The following is a 23,137-nucleotide window of genomic DNA, read 5'->3' as shown; positions in this document are numbered from 1 at the left end:
AAAAAGTGTAATTACTATAGGCCATAGAGTATATTCACAGTTTGTGAAAATATTAAATACAATTAGAAAATGTTTTAAATATATATGTTAAATGCAGTATTATGTTCTCATATTTATTTTTGCAATGTGTTTTTGCTAAGTTATAATAGAATACTGTTTCAATCTGTTTTCATGGTGATTTTTGGTGAAACCAGTTAGGGTCAGTCTGACCAGAAAACATAATCATAAATATTATAATAACTGTAGCCTATATGGAACCCATAACAACATACAAATTAAAAATCCCTGTTTTTAATTCATAGAAAATAAATGAGATTTCACTTGCATTTTGATCACTGAAAATGACCCCCATAATCTGGTCACCTCATAAATGGGAACAGTGTTTTTAACCAGCATTGCAATTTGTCTTTGTTCATAAATGTATTGCTGACATTTTATGACCCAAGAAAAAAAAGATGACGTTTTTGTAAATAGATAGAGTGTGTGTATAAAGAGGAGTCATACAAATTAACAAAATTATATAGATTTAATAAGTGAAAAAAGCACGATTAATTTATACAATGTACAATAGGGACAAAATAAATATATTTACACAATTTGTACAAAATAAAGAATTTTAGGTAGGAAAATAGTATGCAGAACACAGGAATGTGACAGTGGGAATGGGGAAGCACATCCATGAACAGTCATCACACAGAGATCATCACAGAGCTCCTAATGTTTCTCTCACCTTCACCTTTACATGTGAGACCAAGAAGTCTTTTCCATGTGAAGCCCGGGGAACTCTGATGGGAAGATGTCGCTCGTGTTGAACGGCTGAGCTTTAAGTCTCTAAGTGTTTGACTTCTGCTCACCAGGGTCTCCACAGAGCGTGTGTCTGGTTGTGGAACAGAGCTCGCCTCAGAGTCCGGGGTTGGCTGGAGGGAACGGAGCCAGTGGGACGCGCTGGAGTTGGGGATCCCACAGAGACCTGAAGATGAGGACCTGGGACTACAGGTGTTGGGAGACTCCAAGAGGATGATGAAGAAGAGTCGCTGGAGAGTGGTGAGATGGTGGGAGGGAAAGAGAAATGACAGGGTATCGAGACGTATGTGGGAGAGCTGGAGAAAGGAGGAGAGCTGCTCGAGTAACAAGGAGAAGGTGGAGGAGAGATGGAGTACGGAGGGGAAAGGTAGGGATGTGTTAAGGGCTGTCCTGTGGGATGAGCGTGGTGGAGCATAAAAGATGTGGGATACAAACTATTGGTGTAGGAAAAGGGCTCAGTGTTGGCTCTCATTGGGACGTCCGATCTGCACGTCAGCTCTGCATTGGGGATCCACGGATGATGATGATGGGACGCTTGGCTGCTGGAAACTCTGCTTTGGGGGAGAGCGTTGCTGTAGGAGTCGAGGTGGTGACACAGGCCTTGAACGAAGCCGTCCCGCTGAGAAGGATCCACGCAGTCGATGAAGCTGGCCAGGCGGGAGACGCACTCCTTAAAGCCGGCTTTGTAGATTGGATTGGAAGGCATCGGTGTCTGGGCATTGATGGGCTCGGGGACTGAGGCGAAACGCACAAGGGGTCTCGACGAGAGCAGAGCGCTAGCATCGTGTGGGTCTGGGTCTTTGCTAGAGTCGCCTGAGGTGGGACGTGGAGTTACAGGTGTACAAAAGAGGAAAAGAAAGGGGGAAAAAAGTGCAAAAGCAAGAAGAGGAAGGGGTTAATAGAGTGTTTAGGTGAGACAGAATAACATTAGGTTTTGATTTATTGAAGGTTCATTCAAAGGAACGTTTGAGAAATCGAGAATTTAAAGCAAAGTTAAAGGAACATTTAGGAGGAAGAAGAAAATGGTTTTGGTTTATTGATTGCCAGAATGGAAAGTCAGAGTGTGAGGTAAGTTATTTTGGGGTTAGATGGTTGAGAAAGAGAAGATAAATAGGGAGGGGGGGAGAAGACAGAGACATACAATCCATTAGAAACATCACACTCAGAGGAAACTCAAATATCAAATCAGCACTTAAAGAGATAGTTCACCCAAAAATGAAAATTCTGCCGTCATTTATTTTACTCACCCTAAAGTTGTTCCAAACTTGTGTGAATTTCTTTCTTCTGCTAAACACAGAAGATATTCTGAATAATATTGATATAGCAGTTGACTAACCATTGACTTCCATAGTATTTTTTGTTGAGTCAATGGGTGCAGTCAACTGTCTGATTACCAACATTCTTCAAAATATCTTCTTTTGTGTTCAACACAAGACAAACCCATACAGGTTTGGAACAACTTGGGTGAACTATCCCTTTAATCTAGAGTTGTATAGCCTACACAAAAATAAGGTCAACAACATCATTTTAAGATATAAAATATGGGTATACGTTTAATCTTCAGTTAATAAAGTATAGACAGAAATCTTACCTTGACTAATCCTCGCAGCTTTTGTCCTAATGTATTCAACAGTTAACTCCAGAATTTCAGCCTTCTCCAGTTTGGGGTTTTGAAGTCGCTGTAAAAGTGAATGCAAACGCATTATGTTGTTGAAACATTCGAGTGCTCATGTTAATATTAAAAACTGGATTTCCTTTCTTACCGTGTCTAGAGTGTTATCCAGGAGAAGCGTTCGCAGTTCATCTAAACGCTGGTTAATCCGGTCTCTCCGTTTCTTCTCGATAACCGGTTTCAAGATCTAGACGGAGCACGAAATAGATATTTAATTTAGCCATATATTGAAAACGTAAAACCATGTTTTATTTTTTTTACTTTAATTTAAAAAAAGAAAAAACTCCTCACTATATTATGACATAAGAAAGAAATACTCACTCTTTTGGTTGGTCGTCGACTTGCCATTTTTGGAGTAACCATGCTCTGTCGAAGATTATGAAATAAACCAGCAATCGTATATTCCCGTTTTTCTGTGTTGCTTGAGAAAATTCTTCTACTGTGAAAAAAGTCCTCGCGAACCTTGGCCTTTATTGGGGATGCTGGCTTGTCATTGGTGGTGACGAGGTGTCAATGACGCGTGACCGTATGGTCGTGCCCCCCATATGGCTTTCTGCTGTTATCAATTACACTTTTAATATATTCCAAGATAAGAAACTATAAATCGATTAGGTTAAATCAGAGAACAATTATAACAGCAGATATTAAGCGAGGAAAACGGTAAAGTTTCACATCACTTGCAAAGCTAGTTTTACGAATAGCCTGTGCCTATCTGAATATAATAATATAATGTGAATATAAACGCATGGTAATGAAAACTGCACATATCTTAAAGACCATTAGAAGTTTGCTTAGAATAACCAATCATAATAGAACGCTTATGCTTTTATGGGCTAGTTTGTTCATTTTATTGCGCCAATAAGTCAATACAGAGCCAAATTGCAGTGCATTTTGAACACAATCTTCTTGACACTCAATTTACCAACACGCTCCTCCCGTTAAAGTTCACGACCTCTGACCGACCAAAACCAAACTTACTTAGGCTATTTCCCCCCGTAACAATTTAATGTTTAGCCTAACATTCAAAATGTTCATAATGTCTTTTATTATGAAAACTCGCGTATGCTATTAATATAATTCCCAATAAACGGTCAACTATTTTCTAGCTTCAAATGATATAATACACATATTTTGTTCAGTATTGATAATGTTGGTCGTTGATTAATTTCTCACTAAAATGTTTTGTTTTCAAGCTGATTTTCGTAAAACCAAAGCCGTGCAAGTGCGATGGGAGACTGCAGTTTTTTCTCGTGGGAACAGAATATTATGGCACTACACATGTGTAAAAACGAACACACTCACACTAACAGCGCCAGACTAGAATACTCAACCTTTCAGAGGCGTTTAGAATTTCATTATGCTCAACATCTTCGTGCATTAATGGCCTTCGCACCTGAAGCGGGTCAACTTTCGGCGCCCATGTCTCACGATCTGCAGAAACGAGCAAATAACATAGTTGAGCTGAACTTGTAATGTGCGATTTGATATGCATAAAATATTAAAGTAGAAATCATGTTCAAGCACAACTTTTAAATGCCATCTTTAGCTCATGCCAATAGGCCTATTTGAGTTTCTGCCTCTTTTTTCTTTTCTTTTTTGACTTTCGAATTATGAATTATTGTTTCTTTGTTTTAAATGACACGCACTCTGATGCGTGTCATTTAAAACAAAGAAACAATAATTCATAATTCGAAAGTCTACACAATAAATGCTGGCAAATATGAGATTAGACGTTGCCAAACGCCACTTGGTTTCATTCACATGGGCACCGATGAAGAGGCTAACGTCAAAGGGATATATTTGCTCTTCCTAAATTGACAATATAGCCTAGGTCACTAAAATTATTTCTGGCCATGTGTTGCTTCACTTTTTGACCCCATGTCTAACCTTATGGAAAATCCCGTGGGAAAGTTTACTGTTTGGTCAAGTAAAGTGGTGGCTTCATACACACCTCGCTCATAATTCCATTAGCATTATGATTCTTTTAACACGTCTCTTTAACAGTGAATATGGCGTGAGGTCTATGGACAAACGGTCGCGCGCTTTTCATTGCAATCTAATCATAAACTAAAACCAATCGATAATTTAAGAGTGACAAAACTCAACATTGACCAAAGAAAATGTCTAAGCTACTGGATTTCCAAAAGTTACTGTGATAATGTGTTGGCTTTACATTATGAATGCCAGGGTCCAAGATGAGGAAATCCTAGCTATATGAAACTTTCTCAGCTCGCCTCGATTGTTCTTTTTACGGAAATCGCTTTTTACGCAAATAAGTTGCTTTGTATGGAAGATGCAAAGTGTTTGAGTAATTCAGTAGAATCATCTTGTTCAGTGCAAAAGCATCGGGATTCAGCTGTTGGTTACTGATATGCATCCCTGCTGTCTGATGACCGACCGTCGAGCAATTAGTCAAATGTAAAAGTTAGCACTGCTGGAGAGAGCAGATGGGCACGTGGAAGCGGTCGGCACTTGAGCGCCTGTTGCACTGAGGTGTGATTCACACACGCTTTCCAGCATGTGTGAGCACGCGCCCGACGAACACACAGTAAACACGACTGAAAATGTGGGATACATCTTAACCACCAGATTTGCATGTGTTGAACTTGGTTGAGCATCCACGAGTTGAGAAATTGGTTTCACCAAAATGGCCTAAACATGAAAATGAAATATTTCTGGATTTTATTAAATAAATGATTATGGCTATTGTTTATTGCAATTGCTCAATCTCAGGGATTAATCAGTGATAAAAGATATGTAGGGGGAGAGTGGGGTAAGATGAGCCATGTGTCCAAGATAGGCTAAGAGAAATTGTGGCAGATAAAGTATGTAAAGTAGCCTAAATTCAGGATGTTTCCTATATTTTAAATGATCAGAATGCATCTATGACAAATGCATCTAAAAAAGTGTTCCTGTGGGTCAATTTGGCCCAGGTTAGGGGTAAATTGAGTCAGTGGGTAAGCTACACCATCTATTAAATGAACCTGATTCAAACTTTGACATTTTTCAGATTATTTACCTATTTTGAAAACTAATTTAATAATCAAAATTCCTTTTACAAATATGCAATTTTTTTCTTAAAGCTATAACAAATATAAAATCTACTGAATGAAGTTTAAATTTAAATATCTTTAAAATATGCATTTCTGAAACAATATGTTGACCACCAAAGTTGCAACCTTTCCAAAAACAGACTGAGAGTTTGTTCAAATTAAATAAAAACTGAGTTAGAATGAATAAATAAATGTCAATGAAACTAATGAACATTTTAGTCAAAAGATTCTTGGCACTGTAGCTTTTTGGCAATGTCGAACATGTTAGGCCATTAGGGACTACAGGTGGAAAGATGTATATGATAATGGTGAAAAGCATCTTCTTGTTCTCATCAGAGAAGGATTTGGTGTACTTGTACACTGTCCCCTCAAATAAACTAAAACAACAACAACAACAACAACATATGTTGAAGTAAACCAGTTGCATAATATTGCATAGAAATTATACCAGCTTATACTTCAGAGATTTAATTTAACTTCAGTGCCTAATGGTGGGCGTTAAAACGCTGGCTCAATTTACCCCACAGCATTTGGTTCACTTTGCCCATAGCTGCCATTTGGTTCGCACAATGATCTTGACCCACGGTTGTGCTCATTAGGCTTCGGCTGGACACTGAGCAGATGCACACACACAGTATCAGAGGGACCTTTTAGTAGAAGAGATATTTCATGCATTCGTGGATCATCTGGCTTGAGGTCTAAGCACCAGTAACATCTTATAGCCTATGTGTTAACACGGCCCACTAGGGGGCTTCAGGAAACTTCCAAGTGGACTTGCAAGAGGGCTTGATTGGTTTGGTGCTATATCTTATTACACTTACAAATAAGTCAAAGGTAAAAGGAAATGATATGTTGCTTTCTGAGGGTTGATGTGTTTGCGCGCATGAGAATGAGAAAGGCGCAGGTGAGACCAGACGGCCACTCCGGGGATATTAGCATACTATTGGTCTATACGTATAGGCCTGCCTACATTATTTTAATAGATGTCGAACATGTCTATTGCAAAAAAAAATTTAATGGTCAAAAACAGTGCAAAATTATTGATTTTCACGCTGTAATAAAAGCAGAAAAGCCTATTAAAAAATTTTTAAAAAAATAATAATATGATGTTTCACTACAGATGCTTTCAGTTAAAAAAGCTCAAACATGTATTTTAGTCTGAGGCTGCTTAAATCTTGTCTGTGAAACCGGGGGAAATTAAATTTTTTAATACCTGGGAATTGATCTTGCACTTTTCTTATCATGCTGAATGCAGTAACATTTCCACTAGAGCGTGAGCCTGCTTACAACTTATTTCATAGTCAATAAAAAAAAAATTAAATGGTTAATAAAAATCTTTGACTATGTGAAAAAAGTAAATACCCAAAAGCATGGCTATTAGCTTGACACCCCCCACTAAAATTCTATTAGTCCATTTTTTTTTTTTTTTTTTTTACAATATCTATCTATCTATCTATCTCTTTTAATAAAAATGGTTTGAAACAGTTCCAGATTAGGGTTCTTCAGATTGTAAACACAGCAGAAACCTTTTTGGTGCAGAAGAACCATGAATTGAAAGTTTTAATAGTGCTTTAAAGAACATTATTAACCGTATAATAAGTAATAGCTGAATATTGATCTGATTAAATACGACCTCATTTCCAGAAAAGTTAAAACATATTGTAAAATGCAATTAAATCAAGAATCTGTCATGTGTTAATTCTCTTTACACTTTTTTTAACTGACAAAAGTACAAAGAAAAGATTTCCAATGTTTTGTACTGACCAACTCAATTGCATTTTGTAAATATAAGCACATTTTGATTTGATGGCTACAACACATGAAGAGTTGGGACAGAGAGGCATGTTTCCCACTGTGTCATATCACCTTTTCTTTTAATTTAATTATATGGGAATTGAGGATATAATTGTTGCAGTTTTGCAAAGAGGAATTTTTGCCCAATCTCACCTGCTAGAAGACCTCTGCTCAACATCTGTGTTCGTCACACACACTGTCTGATTCTCCTTCTCGTTTTCAGTAAGACACAGATCTGGACTGCAGTCGGGCACGTCCACGGTGTACGAAATGAGGCCTGGCTTTGTCTTGCTTCCCAGGAAAGATGTCATCTTGATGTCAGTATATGTCTCTGTACAATCCCGATATACTCCTCCACATTAATGTTTCCCTCACACACATGCGAGTCACTCGTGCCGTTTCCACTGATGCTCCTCCACTCATGACAGATGTTTGCTTCCCTGTCGCTGATGAAGTCTGGATGATCCCTTTCGTCTTTGGGATTGAGACCTCGATGTCCGTTTCCCCCAAAACTGTCTGAAACATGGACTCATCAGACCACAGCACACATTTCCACAGTGTTCTGGATCATCTGAGATGAGCTCGGGCTCAGAGAACTCTCCAGCATCTCTGCATTGAACTGATGTATAGTTTCTCCTTGCGTTACAGAGATTCGAGAGGCAGACTGTGTTCAGTGTTTTCCAAAGTTCTCCTGAGCACATGTGTCTGTATATAATACATGATGGTTTATCATGCAGTGCTGTCTGAGGGGTCAAAGGTCACGCACATTCAACAGAGGTTTCCTGCAGGAATGAGATTTCTCTGGATTCCCTGAATCTTTTCACATTATCATGTATGATATGGTGAAAGACCTAAATACTTTGCAATCTTGCATTGAGAAATGCGATTTTTGAATTGTTTGACAATTCTCTCATGATATTTGGCACACAGTAGTGAGCCGTGATGACCTTTCCTTGCAAAGACAGAGAATCTCCTTTTACACCCATGATACTCTCACCTATTACCAGTTCACCTGCTCATTGAACTGTTAAAAAACATGTTAACTTGGATATTCTATAATCTTTTCACTTTTATTTGCCTCTGTTCCAACTCTTTTGGAGTGTGTTCCAGCCATCAAAATCAAAATGTGTTTATATTTACAAAATACAATGAAATTGGTCAGTGAAAATATTGGACATATTTTCTTTATGCATTTGTCAGTTAAATTAAGGTTCAAGATAATTAACAAATGACAGATTCTTGATTTTATTGCATTTTACAAAATATCCCAACTTTTCTGGCGATGGGGTTATACTATGATATATCTTCATATAGTCTATTATAATGGGTGTATTTTGATGTAGTTGATTGGCGGTTACTCTCTGCAGGTGTAAAATAACTTATGTTATAGGACAGTATATGAGCCTTTCACAATGTTAAAAGGACAATGTGATATGAAGTCATGGGATATTGTTTGTGACTGGGTATGCTTAAGCCAAAGTAATATTTGAAAACTATGGACCAAACTGAATATCTCTTCTTGCTTAGTGGAGAAGAGGAGAGCAATATCCTCAACTGGTCTCACTTATACCTTCTGTTAAAAAAAAAAAAAATTGGGTATAATAAGGGACCAGTTACCAGTTTAAAGGTTTATATTTAGCATATTAAGAACTTGCTGAGAGTGTGAAGTTGAGTGGTTGAGCTCAGAAAACCAGTTATTTTTTTGGACAATTACAGATTTAACATCAACAAAAAAGCAATAAAGAACCATAACTCCAACACACATACACAAAAAAAGCTGTGACTGGCTATGTTTATTACCATGTCAAAGTAATATTTGAAAACCCCACCAGTGTGGTTCATACGCTTTATCTGAATAGTCTTGATGGAAAGGCAATAAAGCTTTCTTTATAATGTGTGGTTACATGTGTGTAGGCTATATGTGTAATGATACTTTTAAAAATATAAAAAAATGATTTAGCCTACTAATGATGAATAGCCTATTTTAGTCATTTACTTTTCCCCCTTCTATGTTATATTTTCAGGCTCGGTTTTACTGAGTGCTATGCAGCCGTTCCCGTGGGAAACTGTATTAAAACAGGGCACATGTCCTTCTCTGCGTGCTTCTATTCTTATGGGTCTATTGACACATTTTGTTAACACCAAACGTGTGTCGATGAACCTGTTTTGGACAAACGACCCGTTGCCTTCGCCCCCTGCTGGTATACAATTATACATATTTATAGATTTATATAGGCTATTGCTCCACCGGTCTGTTTAGTATGGAAGCCCATTTAATTAACAAAAAAATAATGCTTTGGAAAGTCATAATTATGTGATGAAAAGTCGAAATTATGTCTTTTTATGGAGTTTTGTTTTCGAATTTTAATCTCACAAGTATGACTTTATTTTATTTTATCTCATATGACATTATGTCGTTCTAATTTACCAGAAAATGTTTTTTTTTGTTTTTTTCTTTAATGGCGGAAATGGGCTTCCATAACTTTTGTGCAGTGCAAACTTGCCACGCTCGTGCACAGGCGAACCCATGCTCGGGTGTGTTATCAAACCAACAAGTTTTTTTTTTGTTTTTTTTGTTTTGTTTTTTAAACAACAACATAGGTTAACGCTATAATTTTTGTTGTAAAAGTCAACATCAAGCTTTTCTATCATGGATACACACAAATATTTTAAAAAGTTGTATTTTGCGCGCTTGTGTAAATAGGCCCATTTAAATCTCGACAATACCCTACAGAGAATAGGAAGAGTGTTATGATGGGAACCAGCTATTAAGCACTCTCTCCGAGTAACACGCACTGCTCACACACCTCAGCTCTTTTTTATTACCTGTCAGAATGTGTACATTATTAGCCGAGCGCAGAGATGATTCCCACGCTTCTCTCCAATAAACACGAGAACACAGAGCAGTCTGCGTTCACATACACTCTTCACTTTCTTCACCTTGCCAATGTTTGTGATTAGCCGTTTATAGATTGCCTTCCATCAGACCATGAAGTTAATGTGAACTTGTGTATAGCCTACAGAAGTTATTGGGATGATATTATTTGTTTAAAGACTGTCTATATGCTTACTGTCGAGAGTTTCTAAATATTGTTCTGCCTGTCTTTGTTCTTATTTTACTTGGCGACACCCATTAGACATTTGCACTCAAAAGGCCGAGATTAAAGCAACTGGCACGCGCAGGGCCATTAACGGGTTGATGTGTTTGCGCGCATGAGACTGAGAAAGGCGCAGGTGAGACCAGACGGCCTCTCTGGGGATATTAGCATATTGGTCTATACCTATATTATTTAAATATATATTGAGCAAAAAATAATAGAACGGTATACAACAGTGAGAAAGTATTAATTTTCACGCTGTAATAAAGGCAGAAAAGCCTATTCATAAAAAAAAAATAATAATAATGACGTTTCACTACAGATACAGATTTCGTTTGAGTCATTTCAGGTCGGTTTGCTTGCGTGGCCACTTTTAACCACAATAACTTGTACAGAGAGATTTTTTTTTTCCCCAAACGGGCTGTACCAAAAACAGAAACTCACAATATGCACGGCAGTGCTGTATCGCCTAAATTGAGAATAACTTGCACAAAGGGCACGAAATTGACTAAATATTTAAAATTCACCAACAGGCAATAATTTGAAGAGTGTTCTGATGGGAACGCGTTTTAACCACGCTCTCGCAGTAACACGAACAACTTACACACCTCACCCGATAACACCTCAGTCCTGTTTTATTACCTGTCGGGATTTTAGCTATCACTGAACAGAGACGTTCCCACGCTACTCTTCGATAAACATTATACCACAGCCTGCGTTCACATATAGTCTCCATTTGTATCACTTCCATGCGTGTTTTGACATTCACAATATGAGCGGTGCATCAGGTCAGGAACTTTCTCGATAGAAGGCGCGGAGTTAAAGCACTCAAAATAGTGTAGATATGATCACATTTGTCAAATTCCTCTCCATCTTTCTTTACCTTTAGGCATATTTTAGCGAAGCGTGCCCAGTGGACAAACAGTCGTATTTCCACTGGAACTAGACACGTGCTGTCTTCGTATTACAGATCTAACACTATAGCTCGATCGTTAAAGCTTTGATTACTTTTTGCGCTAAGAAAGGATGTACGCTATCTTCAGAACATTAATGAACACGAGTCTATTAACATAGTGATTTCAGTGCAATGAATAATGCTCACGCACGCTTTCATATGCACACGTGGATGCTGCAGTCCACGCGCGCGCATTGTTCACAGGCGTGAAGTTGGCACGCGGCACGCGCCTTACAGAATTATAAAGAAGTGTGAACACACGTCACCTTGCTCCCCCCCTGAAGATTTTACACATTTTAGTGTACCCAGATGTTTAGGCTACTGCGACTGTGTGCGTTTTTTTAGCAAAACAAATCCACAAAGCGTGGATTGGCACGCGCTCATTTATTATTATGCACAGCAGTCCCCTGTTTCTTTATAGCCTAAAGCTAAATGTAAAATGTAATTTATTTATTTTTAATAAAATGGACTTTAAAGTCAGTTTAAACAAGGCACGTTTGAAGCCAATAAACGCAATCCTGCCGTGCGTCAATAAGGAACTAACATAACTGGACTGGACTCAGCCTCGGCAGCTTTATGCTATTCAAATAATTATATGAACATTCTGATAATGCATTTCATATTTAAGAATTGTTTATAATGTAGTTGTTTCTGCTATTTTATGCAACTTTGGTGTCGCTTCATAACATCAATCTTTAACAAGCATGCAGGCTTAAAGATTGCAGTTGTATTTTTTTGTTTTTGCTGCATTAATTACGTGGTACAATTATGCGAAAACGTTCAAAATATGCAAAATTCGAAACCAAGCCGAAGCTCAGCGGCATGTTTCCAACAGTGGAACTAAGACTCTTGACATTAAAAGAGAGCTTTTTATTATTATAATGGCGTCTGTGTCACCAGCGGCGCGTGCAGGGCTATTGATATGCATATTTACTGAGGGTGTTTCCTCATGCGCGCACGTGCCCACGGAAGTCTAGGTGTCAGTGAGCGTGTGCCATCAATGCTTTTCATCTGAAATCGGCCTGAATGTCTTCAACCAATTCAGTGGAGATTATATGTTAGCTAACTACAGTAATAGGTAAAAAATAAGTAGCTATTTGTAATAAATCTGTAAGACTGTACCCAGAACGCGATATTAGCCTACTCTAATGCTTTCGACTTCAGCCATGTCCGTGATTAATATTAAACGACTACCGCTTATAGGTATGATCTTCAACATTACAATAACTTATAATATTATAGCCTATATACTTTTAGTGTTTTGTTTTTAGCTGGGAACAAACTACACGAGAGCATTGCGCGTTCACGTTCAGTCTGTGACAGATAGTGGGCGTGGTTTGTGGCCACGCGCGCCTGGAAGCCTATAAATACCTGAGCTCAGTTTCAGACCTGCAACTCACTGTCTGCGCGCTCGAGGAGAGATCTTTACCCAGCATACCTCACTGAAGAGACCTCGGATCTTTACTGGATCATCACTGATATAAACCATTGTTTGGATGACTCGTGTAATGAAAATCCTTGGAGAGACTGAGACCATTAAAATGGACAGAAAGGTAAATATTTATTTCTATGCATGAATCTCAAAACTCGAACATTGCAGCCTGGCATAAGCTTGTAAACCCCGACCTGTCCACTGACACTAGTCTTAATGTTTTCTGCAGCTGTTGAAGCCTCAGGTAGAAAGACGGAGAAGAGAAAGAATGAATCGGAGTCTGGAGAACCTGAGAACTCTTCTTCTGCAAGGCCCTGAGCACAATGTAAGAACAGCATGCTTTTTCATCTCTCAACATAATAAGCTTAGACACTCTTAATAATAAAGCTTCCAAAAAGCAGTGCCATTCAGTAAACAGTTCTTAAAATAACCATTTTCCACTATAAAGAACCTTTTGTGCAATGGAAAGATTCCATGAATGTTAAAGGTTCTTTATGGAACCATCAATGTCAATATAGAACCCATGATAAGAGTTCTCTGTCATGTCTGTGTTTTGCTTGGTCTAAATTCTCCTCTTTCATTTTCAGAGTCCTTCTCAAAGAAGACTAGAGAAAGCAGAGATCCTGGAATACACGGTCCTGTTTCTGCAAAACTCTGTCGCTGAGGCCAAGAAAGCCAAGGATGTGGAAGGAGGAGAGAAACATCAGTTCGTGGACGGCTTTTCTTCATGTCTTCAGAGAGCGGCCCGTTTCCTGTCGGATGAAGGTGATTCCCGCGGACTGGAAGCTTCTGTCTCAGAGACGATGTGTCACCGTCTGTCTCGACCCTGCATGTCAACCAGCCTCAGAGTCCAGAAGTCCTCCAGAACGCAGGCTCCAGATTCACATGCACAGCAGCAGAGCTCTGTTTGCAAACAAAGACTCCCATCCGCTTGCAGGAACATTGTGCCAGACTCTAACAGGTTTCCATCCAGAAGCACAGACTCAAACACACAGCATGCGACGGGCCAGCCCGACTCTCAGCAACAAGCAGCGGTCAGTCAGATGGTCTGGAGACCCTGGCCTTGAGAGAGATCGAGGCTGAGACATGGACTCAAAAACAGCGGGCTTGTGTAATAATCAGACATGGTTCATCTCTTCTAAAATAGGCTGCAGAGAGACATGTTTATTTCCAAAAAATAAAATGTTGTGTATTGATTTTATCATCTGACATCTCATTGGAAATGTAAAATGTGTAAATAGTGTATGATAAACATGGCAATATATTTTTTACACAGATTTTTTTTTCTTTGCATGATCTGTACTGGGTGTATGATCATTTGTAATACATAACTGATGTATGTATTTATCTATTTTGCACATTTATTTATTCATGATGACATTCCATTTTATGCTCAGATTTATAGGTGTATATTTTGGAGATTGAAGCAAATACATTCCATCATTAAAATTTTTAAATGAATCATTTGTTTTTTTCTTCTAAATAATATTAATTGTTGATGTCATGAGCCACTTTAATGATCGCTTTCTGCACGCGCCGGACATTTAAAGTGCGCTTTGATCATCAAAGCCTTTGAAATGCGCGCGACCAAATGTGTGGCGCGAGTGTGAATGTGTGAGGCGAATATCTGGCACACTTCCACAAGACTTCTGTTCACACACCTCTGCTTCCTCTGCTCGTTTGTCTGCTCAGATAATGAAGAAACAGTGCGAAAGGGCGCCACGTGCCTTGGCACCTTGACGGAGACATCCGCATAAACAAAGATTTGCTATAGTAGCCTATTGACTTGCTGTATAAAGAGTGTGTGTATGTGTGTGTGTGTGTGTGCACAGTCTGGCCCACGACTTTGGATCATTTTTTGCTCTAGTTATTGGCTACAGTTTGTCTCAAATCACAAATATATCAAATGGACTATTGTTGTGCGTTTTAAAAAAAAAATATATATGCATGAACAGTCTATAATGAGAAGAACACTTCTTATGAGCAGCACGCTAAGAGAAATTGAGGATTAAAACTAACTTCTTTACCGCTCTTGTGCTAGTTTATTCTACTAAACTGGTGTTTAAAAGCTGGGAAAGACTCCTAGACATCTGAGAGATGCTAATGACTGGACAAAAGGCTGAAGTGAACCTGGTTTAACACGTCTTGGGCTCAGGATTTTGTCTCGCAAGTGTGAAGCCCACACGACTCAACGACTGGCACGCGCATTTCCATCCGTTTGAACCACAGAAGCGTGAATTTTTTTACACAATAAACCTTATTGTGGCCAGGGAATGAAGGTCAGGTGTCTTTCCCACGCTTCACGCTTTTAGGCTGTTAGGGTTTTTTTTATTTTACTCCAGTCATTAAATAGTTCAAACGGCTGTTTCTCACTAAATAAATAACGGCTTGTTTCCCAAAAAATAAATGTAAAAAAACCCCGCTGTTTTAATATGCCCTCTGCGATTCATTTAGAAAATGTTACAGTAACGGTTAAAAGTTTGGAGTAATAATTTTCTTTGTGTGTGTGTAAAAGAAGTGTCTCACCAAGGCTGCAATACAGTGAAACCGTAATTTTGTGATTACAAATTAAAGAAAAAGGCTATTTGAATGTATAATTAAATGCAATTCGTGTCTTCAGTGTCACATGATCCTTCAGAAATCATTCTAATATGATGATTTGAAACATTTATTATTATTATCAATGTTGAAACAGTTTGATTAATAGAAAGTTGAAAAGCATTTATTTGTAATATAAATCTTTTGTAACATTTTAAATGTCTTTAATGTCAATTTTAATCCATTTAATGCATCCTCATTGCTGTTTTTTTATTTTTTTTTTATCTTAGGCTGCTACCCAAAACTTTTGAATGGTAGGCCTGTTCCGGGTTCCACACAAACATGAAGCAGCACAACTGTTTTCAACATTGATAATAATCAGAAATGTTTCGTGAGCAGCAAATCAGCATAGTAGAATTATTCAGCTTTACATCACAGGAATATATATTTTTTTTAAGTCTTAATTTATTTGATCAAAAATAGAGTAAAAACGGATATTATTATAATTTAAACACTGTTTCCATTTGAATATTTTTTAATATTTTAATAAAAAAAATTTTTACATTTTTTTATTTAAAATCAGTTTCCATTTGAATATATATAGTTGCAATCAAAATTATTCAAACCACATTGCAAATCAGGTTTATTGGCAACTTTTACAGACTTTCAGCTGTTTGCAATGAACAAATCAAACAAAAGTAATTGAAATAGCTCAACACAACATGTTTCAAGTAGTTTCCCCAAATTCAACAGAAAATGCATCTTTTAATTACTTTTTCAGTCTCAAAATTATTCAACCCCTTCATGGCAAGCATCTTTAGTTCTTAGTTGAAAACCCTTTTGCTGTTATGACCTTCTGTAAACGAGATGTATAATCAGACACCAGCTCCTGGCAGCGTTTCTGAGGAATCTTACAGTCGCTCCTCATGAGCAATGGCCTCCAGTTCAGTAATATTCATGGGTTTGCGTAATGCAACCGCCTTCTTCAAATCCCACCAGAGATTTTCTATGGATGTTCAAGTCAGATGACTGTGATGGCCACTGTAGAATCTTCCAGGACTTCTTCTGAAACCAAGCCTTGGTGGGATTTGAGGCATGCTTGGGATCATTGTTCAGTTGGAAGGTCCATTGACCCTCAGCTTCAGCTAGGCAGAGAGTGTTCTTTGCAGCATATGCTTCATTCTTCTTCTTCCAGACATAACTCTGATCCACAGGGCAGAAAAGTTCCAGTTTTGTTTTGTCGCTCCACAGAACAGAATCCCAACACTTCGGTGGCTTATTTATGATTTTGAGCAAATTGGAGCCAACTTTTCTTGTACTTTGGATCAGTCATGTACGTCATGGAGTTCTAACATGGAAACCACATGTGTTTAGTACGAGCCTTACTGTGCATCTGAAACCTCAGAGGCTGTTACCAAGTCTTGCTGCAGGTCTTTTGCAGTCACTCGAGTGGTTTTCTGAACCTGCCTTCTCAGAAATCTGGTTGCAGCCGTTGATAGCGTCCATTTTCTGCCCCGTCCAGGTATAGTGTAACCACTGTTCCTTTAACTGTGAACCTGCGAACTCGTATGTTCCTTGTTTATGAAGGGCGATGAAATCTTCTCTTAACCTTTTGACTGTTACATCCTTCGATTTTTTTATGTTTGGCTCGGGGTTAAAGGGAGTATAACATTAATAAAGAGGTGTGTGTAACTCAATATGAAGGTCAGGGCAATAAAAGAAAAAGGATCAAATCAAAACTCCACTCAAAAGTGTTTATTGTATACAGTGCCAAAGGTGAAAAGATGAAGAGAAAATAATATTTACAATATTTTCACAGACAATGAGAGAAAAAACAAAACACAAATAACAGCAAAAACAAGGTGGGAAGGCGAGCTCGAGATGCCAAATAAAATAAATAAATTAAACAAAACAAAGCTAACTGAGTTAATTCAGCTAAACTAACTCAAAAAAAGATGGTTCTTTAAAGGTTCTTTACAGTTCTATTTAGAACCGTATTGTCCTGAAGAACCCTTTATATGCTGTAATGGTTCTTTGTTTGAGTTTAGGGTTCTTTATTCCCACCTTTTTGTTTTTCAGATCTGTTACTCAAAGCCTTACTGATGTTCTGGAGCTCTGTACAACTACTGTCATGTGTCAGCATACTCTCAACAGCTAAATGGTTTCTTTCTTAAAATGTCTATAAATTATTAATTAACTATATAAATCTTCCTGGGACCCAGGAATAGACTTTTGTCCACTGTAGTGGACATTATATTTTAGTGAATTTCTCTGACACCGTACATGTCACATCCTGGGTGTCCTGTAAAGAGCACATTCAGAGATACCAAATGTTTGGAGGTTTCACCATGACAACAACTTCTCCTTGGTCTTTAAAAATGTCTGACATTAATTTAGTGATCAAATGTAGGAAATTTGATCATATATTGTAATTATAATTTAAATCGGACTACTTTTCAAATTGTATTTCATAAACCAACATCTCAGGAAACCGTCATGGGGTTTCAAATCAAAAAATGACTTTCTGTTCCAGAACAGGGTGTTGATTTCATAATGTCCACTGTAGAGACATCAGGACTTACATCATGTTTATCAGGCATTTTGGGAGACACAACAAGTGAATATGGAAATAAATTATACATCAATATTCATATGAAATATTAGATATTATTATTAAAATGTTGCCAATTATTACACTTCTTTTTTCATTAAATGTTGCTCCAAGAACACATTAATGTGCACATTAGATACAGTGTATAGATACATTGCATTGCATGGGAATATTACCCACATATTGCATAAAGTAAAATGGTGTATCAATTCATTCCGTTATATCTTTCATAACATAGTTGAGAATCATCTTTATACAAATTTTGGTTAAAAAAAATTCTGAAACCCTAAACTTTATTGGTGTTTTTGCCTATACATAAAATGTCATGTCATTTTATTTTTTAAACAGCTGAGTCCTTGTGTCCCCTACAGAGGACATAGCATAACATATATGAATAAAATATTATTTGAGAATTTTTTTTTTTTTACCATTTGTTGTTTATGCTCTAAACAATGTGATGACATTTTTTCTGGGTCTCAGGAGGATAATAAAACTTTAAAATTTTAACAATCATGTCTTTTTCTCTCTTTAGTTTAACAGAATATGTAAGCATGAGAAGCTCTGTTCAGTTGAGGATACTCATCTTCTCTACAGAGTAACAGTGATATGGAATTTATGATCCATATTGTTTGATTTTTTTCTTTATGCATAAACATACCCAGTCACAAAAAACATTAAAGCTATACCATGACTTTATATCACTTTTTCCTTTTAACATGGTAAAGGGCTCATTCTGTCTATTTTTTTTCTAATTTTGTGAACATAATTGTTTTTACATAATCAAATGTAAGAGACACAATGTAACTCTAAACTCAGTTGTGTATTTCAGATGTTGTCACGTATCATAACCTCATCGTCTGCAGAGAGAAACTGCACTCAGAATACACACATAATGAAGGACGTAAAGACATCATAGGGGATTGTGAAGAGATGTCACTGGAACTTGGTCTTCATTACATCTATATCATGTTCAATGTCAATTGGTATTTATTAATGTATACAGCTATCAACTGTTGTTAGAGCGCTGTAATTTTTGCTTCAATCTGCCATGTCAATAAAATAAATAAAAGTACATAATTGACACAACATGTTGTTAAAAAAATACAAAATAAAAATAAAATAGAGGCAACAAGATAGAGAGGGCTAAAAAAAAAAAAAAAATTTATTTAAAAAAAGAAATAGTAATATTAATAATATGAAGATACTAATTAATGAAAAAAAATATCATTGAAAATGTTATTCATAACACCATTAAGGTTCTACAGCACTTTCAAAGCATGGTTCTTTATGGAACCTCATAAAAACAGTTCTATTTAGCACCAAAAAGGGTTCTGCTATTATTACAAGCCAAAGAAACCCTAATTTGACACTGTTTAGAACCATTTTTCTGTGTACCAAAAGAAGAATGTAGAAAAGAAAAGTCTTCAGCGTTAAGAAGCCCAAACTAAACTACACTGACTTACCAGATAACAAAACAGGGTGTGACACTCTCTCCTAAACCCAGTGTGTCTAATACAACCAAGATGTGGTGCACAATGTATGTCGAGCGACTTACTTACCCTGCTCCCTCCTCCCCAGCCTCACACACACACCGTGATGACTGAAGAAGGATGAACAGTATGAAAAACAATACACTTCACAACCACAATGCGACAAACGGTTCAATAACAGGATAAACACACAAAATATTGGACTCTAACTGTAAGAGTAACAACAAGCAAAAACCAGCAAAGTGAGCTAGAAAGCTGGGGACGTGGAAGAGATACGGGTGTTTGAGGAAGGAGGCGTATGTGATTTGCTGGGTGAACCGGGACGTCATCATCCTTCACGAAGACTGACAGGCTGTGGATCCAATGAACACCTCAAACACACACACACACACACACACAACAAAAGACTACCCACATATACCCATATGCAACACGCTTAATACATACAGCATACATAACACTTTGCCATATTTATTTCTAACTTGCAGTCAAACGTGACACTCAACAAACCTAGCGAGTTCAGATATTTCATGTGTTCTAGCTCAAGCACACCTGGTGCAACTAATGAAGCCCTTGATTAGTGAGACAACACCTGTTTGCAGATTTGTGCAGTTGTGAGGGATTCTATTCAGGAGGTTGAATCATTTTGAGACTGCAGAAGTCATTAAAAGTTGTATTATTCAACGCTATCTCACGACCAATTCGTACGAATTCGTACGAATGATAAAAAGTTGGCTAATTCGTACTAATTCGTACGACCTCACTCGTACGAATTTGTACGATTTGTCTAAACCCACGTGATGGGTAGGTTTAGGGGCGGGGTCAGGGGTAGGTCATTCGTATGAATTCATACGAATTGGCCAATTCGTCAAATATGTACGATTTTGCAAAAATCGTACTAATTCGTACGAGTCAGGTCGTATGAATTCGTACGAATAAGCCACTTTGTAGAATTTGTACGTTTTCCCGTGAGATCGGGCTGTATTATTAGTTAAATCTGGGGAAACCATTTGACACATTTGTTGTGTTCAGCTATTTAAATGACTTTTGTTTGATTTGTTCATTGCAAACGGCTGAAAGTCTGTACATTTTGCCAATAAACCTGATTTGCAATGGGGGTTAAATCATTTCAGTTACAACTATATATATTTTATTTATTTTTAAATAAAAAAATTCACATGGAAACAGTGATTTTAAATTGTAATAATATTTCACATTATTTCTGTTTTTACTAAAAAATTTTTATCAAATACATTTAGACTTTAAAAAACGTATGGTCACACATACTTATGTTTTTCCTGGTCAGTTAGATCATTTAGATGTGATACAGTTAATGGCTAATAAGAAACAACAGATGTGAAAACTGTGCCTCCTAGTGGAATTACAATGCCTATGTATTCACAAATCTCACCTTTTTATCTTTTGCATGGTCTGCACTGGGTGTACTGTCATTTGTAATAACTGATGTGCATATTTATCCTTTCTGCACATTTATTTATGACATTCACTTGTGCTTATACTCAGATTTAGTTGTATATTTTGGAGATTGAAATACATTCCATCATTAAAATCTCCAAATGAATTAGTACTGTATTTTTCTCTTCATTCTATCACAACAGAAAAGCAACCACTGCATGTCTTATCTACTAAACTGAACAAAGAACCCATAAGAAATGTAGGCCTGGCCTTCATCATTTATGCTTTTTGGCTAAGTAAGCACTCTTGGCATGTTGAACCTTTTGGTCTCAGAGTAATAGCATAAATCAGGTTAAATATATGGGACATCCTCATAGCTTTTGTAAATCTGGGACATTTTCCAAGTAGACGATAACAAAAGTTGTAATATTGTTTAACAGTTAAGGATTTAGGTTGAACTTAAGGCTTGAATATGAGTCAACAGATAAAGTTTACAGTAGCCTTTTAAGTCTTTATTAAAGATCCACAATGAATGAAATATAAACCATGCATGTAGCAAAATACAGTTTACATTGTGTACACTAAAAATACATGTGTTGTGAAACAAAATCATTGCAAAAAATGTTCACTCTTCATTTATGGTTATGAGGGCACAAATATGCAATACACATTGCTTTTACAAGACTATCTACAATAAAAAGCCAGATTGAGTGGTTTCTGCTGCTTGTCTAAAAGACTTATTCCAAAGAATCAAATTGTTTGACCAAAATAACTAACAATGACAAACCATTGTAAACTTACCGACAACTGAAGGCCCTGCACTTTACATTCATAATCTAATCACAATACCACAGCCCTTAAGAAAATGTGGCATGTTGAGAATGACATCTTAAGCATTTTTATGATAGAACTTTGAGATTTAATAAAGAATTAACTTAATTACTACAACTACATTTTTGTTCAACGTATGGCAGGGACATTAAAGGTATAGCGGAGGATCTTTCCAAATTTTAGATAAGACCCGCCCTCTCCATTTTTTGCAAAGTTTGATTGATTCACCAGAATGATTGACAATTAGGAGGACCAATAGTTTAGACTACCCACCAGGAAGTAAAACATCCTCCGCTATACCTTTAAGACTCCTATACATGAAATACCTCAAACTTAAGTTTAGCACAAATTACATTAAGCCCACAGAATACAAATGCTGGCATTTAACAGAGCTAAAGGGATGTTCACCCAAGAATGGTCATTTACTCACATGTTCAAAACCTGTTTGAGTTTCATCTGTTGAACGATGATATTTTGAAGAATGTTGATAATCAAACGGTTTACTATAGCCATTGACTTTGTATTTTTCTTCCTACTATGGAAGTCTATGGCTACAGTCAACAGTCTGATTACCAACATTCGTCAATATATCTTGTGTTCAACAGAAGAAAGAAACTTATTCAGGTTTGGAACATCTACAGAGCAAGTAAAAATGGTCATTTTAGGTTAACCATGCCTTTAACTGCAAATAAATGGACATAGTCACTGAAAATTAATGAATCCAAATACACATTATGTAGTAAAAATAAATAATTGTTTATTGAAAAATCACAGTTATCAAATACAGAAAACATAAGGTTGTTAGGTCTCACTTACAGCAAATATAAACATGGCGGAATCTAGGTTTGTGTGCTAAGAAACTTCTAAACTACTAACGTTAATTCAAAAGTATTATAAAGACTATTTTCAGCGTCTATATACAGCAGATGCCATTTATCAAACCGGAGATCTACTAAATAGCAACTAATCTAATGCATGTGGAAACCAAACACAAACCAAAGACTCCTGGAACTTTAGTAACAGTTAGCTTGATCCCAAACACTGGCGCCACGAGGAGGAGACCAAGCCTGTGAAGAACAAGAGCTTACAATTAGAAATTACAGGAGAATATATGTTCTAAAGTTTAACATCTTGAAGAACGTTAGCATTAAAGCGAAAGCGTGTTCCAGTGATTGAGGATAGAACCAGCCGATGGGAAACATGCTGGTACCGAAGACATTGCACTGGGTCTAGTCTCCCTCCATACATACACACTAGAGTATTACAGACCGCGAGCATGCCAAGAATGGAGGTTTGTCATACAGAAGAACCGTCATAAAACTTATACTACACACTAAAAAATAATCAATACGATATAAGAACTCGTATCATGATTTCACATACCATTGTACAGGTTTCCCGAGAGCCGCTGCAGACAGAGAGAGAGAAATATGGCCACTCGAG

At 37.1% G+C, this 23,137-nt stretch overlaps 2 protein-coding genes and 1 long non-coding RNA gene across 3 annotated transcripts; 1 reads left to right on the top strand and 2 right to left on the bottom strand.

Annotated features, from left to right (window-relative positions):
• Nucleotides 1-625: 625 nt before the first annotated feature.
• On the bottom strand, nucleotides 626-12,107 carry her1 (hairy-related 1). Its single transcript, XM_082170997.1, has 4 exons — nucleotides 2,798-12,107; nucleotides 2,568-2,663; nucleotides 2,396-2,483; nucleotides 626-1,617 (listed from the first exon to the last, which is right to left on the bottom strand). Exons 1-4 carry the CDS (start codon nucleotides 2,837-2,839, stop codon nucleotides 851-853), a joined length of 993 nt encoding a protein of 330 aa, XP_082027123.1. The 5' UTR covers nucleotides 2,840-12,107; the 3' UTR covers nucleotides 626-850.
• A 174-nt stretch (nucleotides 12,108-12,281) lies between these two features.
• On the top strand, nucleotides 12,282-14,269 carry her7 (hairy and enhancer of split related-7). The gene is made up of 3 exons (XM_082171020.1): nucleotides 12,282-12,929; nucleotides 13,038-13,133; nucleotides 13,396-14,269. Exons 1-3 carry the CDS (start codon nucleotides 12,873-12,875, stop codon nucleotides 13,873-13,875), a joined length of 633 nt encoding a protein of 210 aa, XP_082027146.1. The 5' UTR covers nucleotides 12,282-12,872; the 3' UTR covers nucleotides 13,876-14,269.
• Nucleotides 14,270-22,434: 8,165 nt separating this feature from the next.
• LOC309500017 lies at nucleotides 22,435-23,137 on the bottom strand. Its single transcript, XR_014206444.1, has 2 exons — nucleotides 23,078-23,137; nucleotides 22,435-22,761 (listed from the first exon to the last, which is right to left on the bottom strand). It is a non-coding gene; the product is annotated as an uncharacterized lncRNA (long non-coding RNA).

The sequence above is a fragment of the Leuciscus leuciscus genome (assembly GCF_965113295.1).
Source record: "Leuciscus leuciscus genome assembly, chromosome: 5".
In the NCBI taxonomy this organism is placed as follows: domain Eukaryota; kingdom Metazoa; phylum Chordata; class Actinopteri; order Cypriniformes; family Leuciscidae; genus Leuciscus; species Leuciscus leuciscus.
Note: the sequence above shows the minus strand (reverse complement) of the source record. Positions and strands in the feature narration are given on the sequence as shown.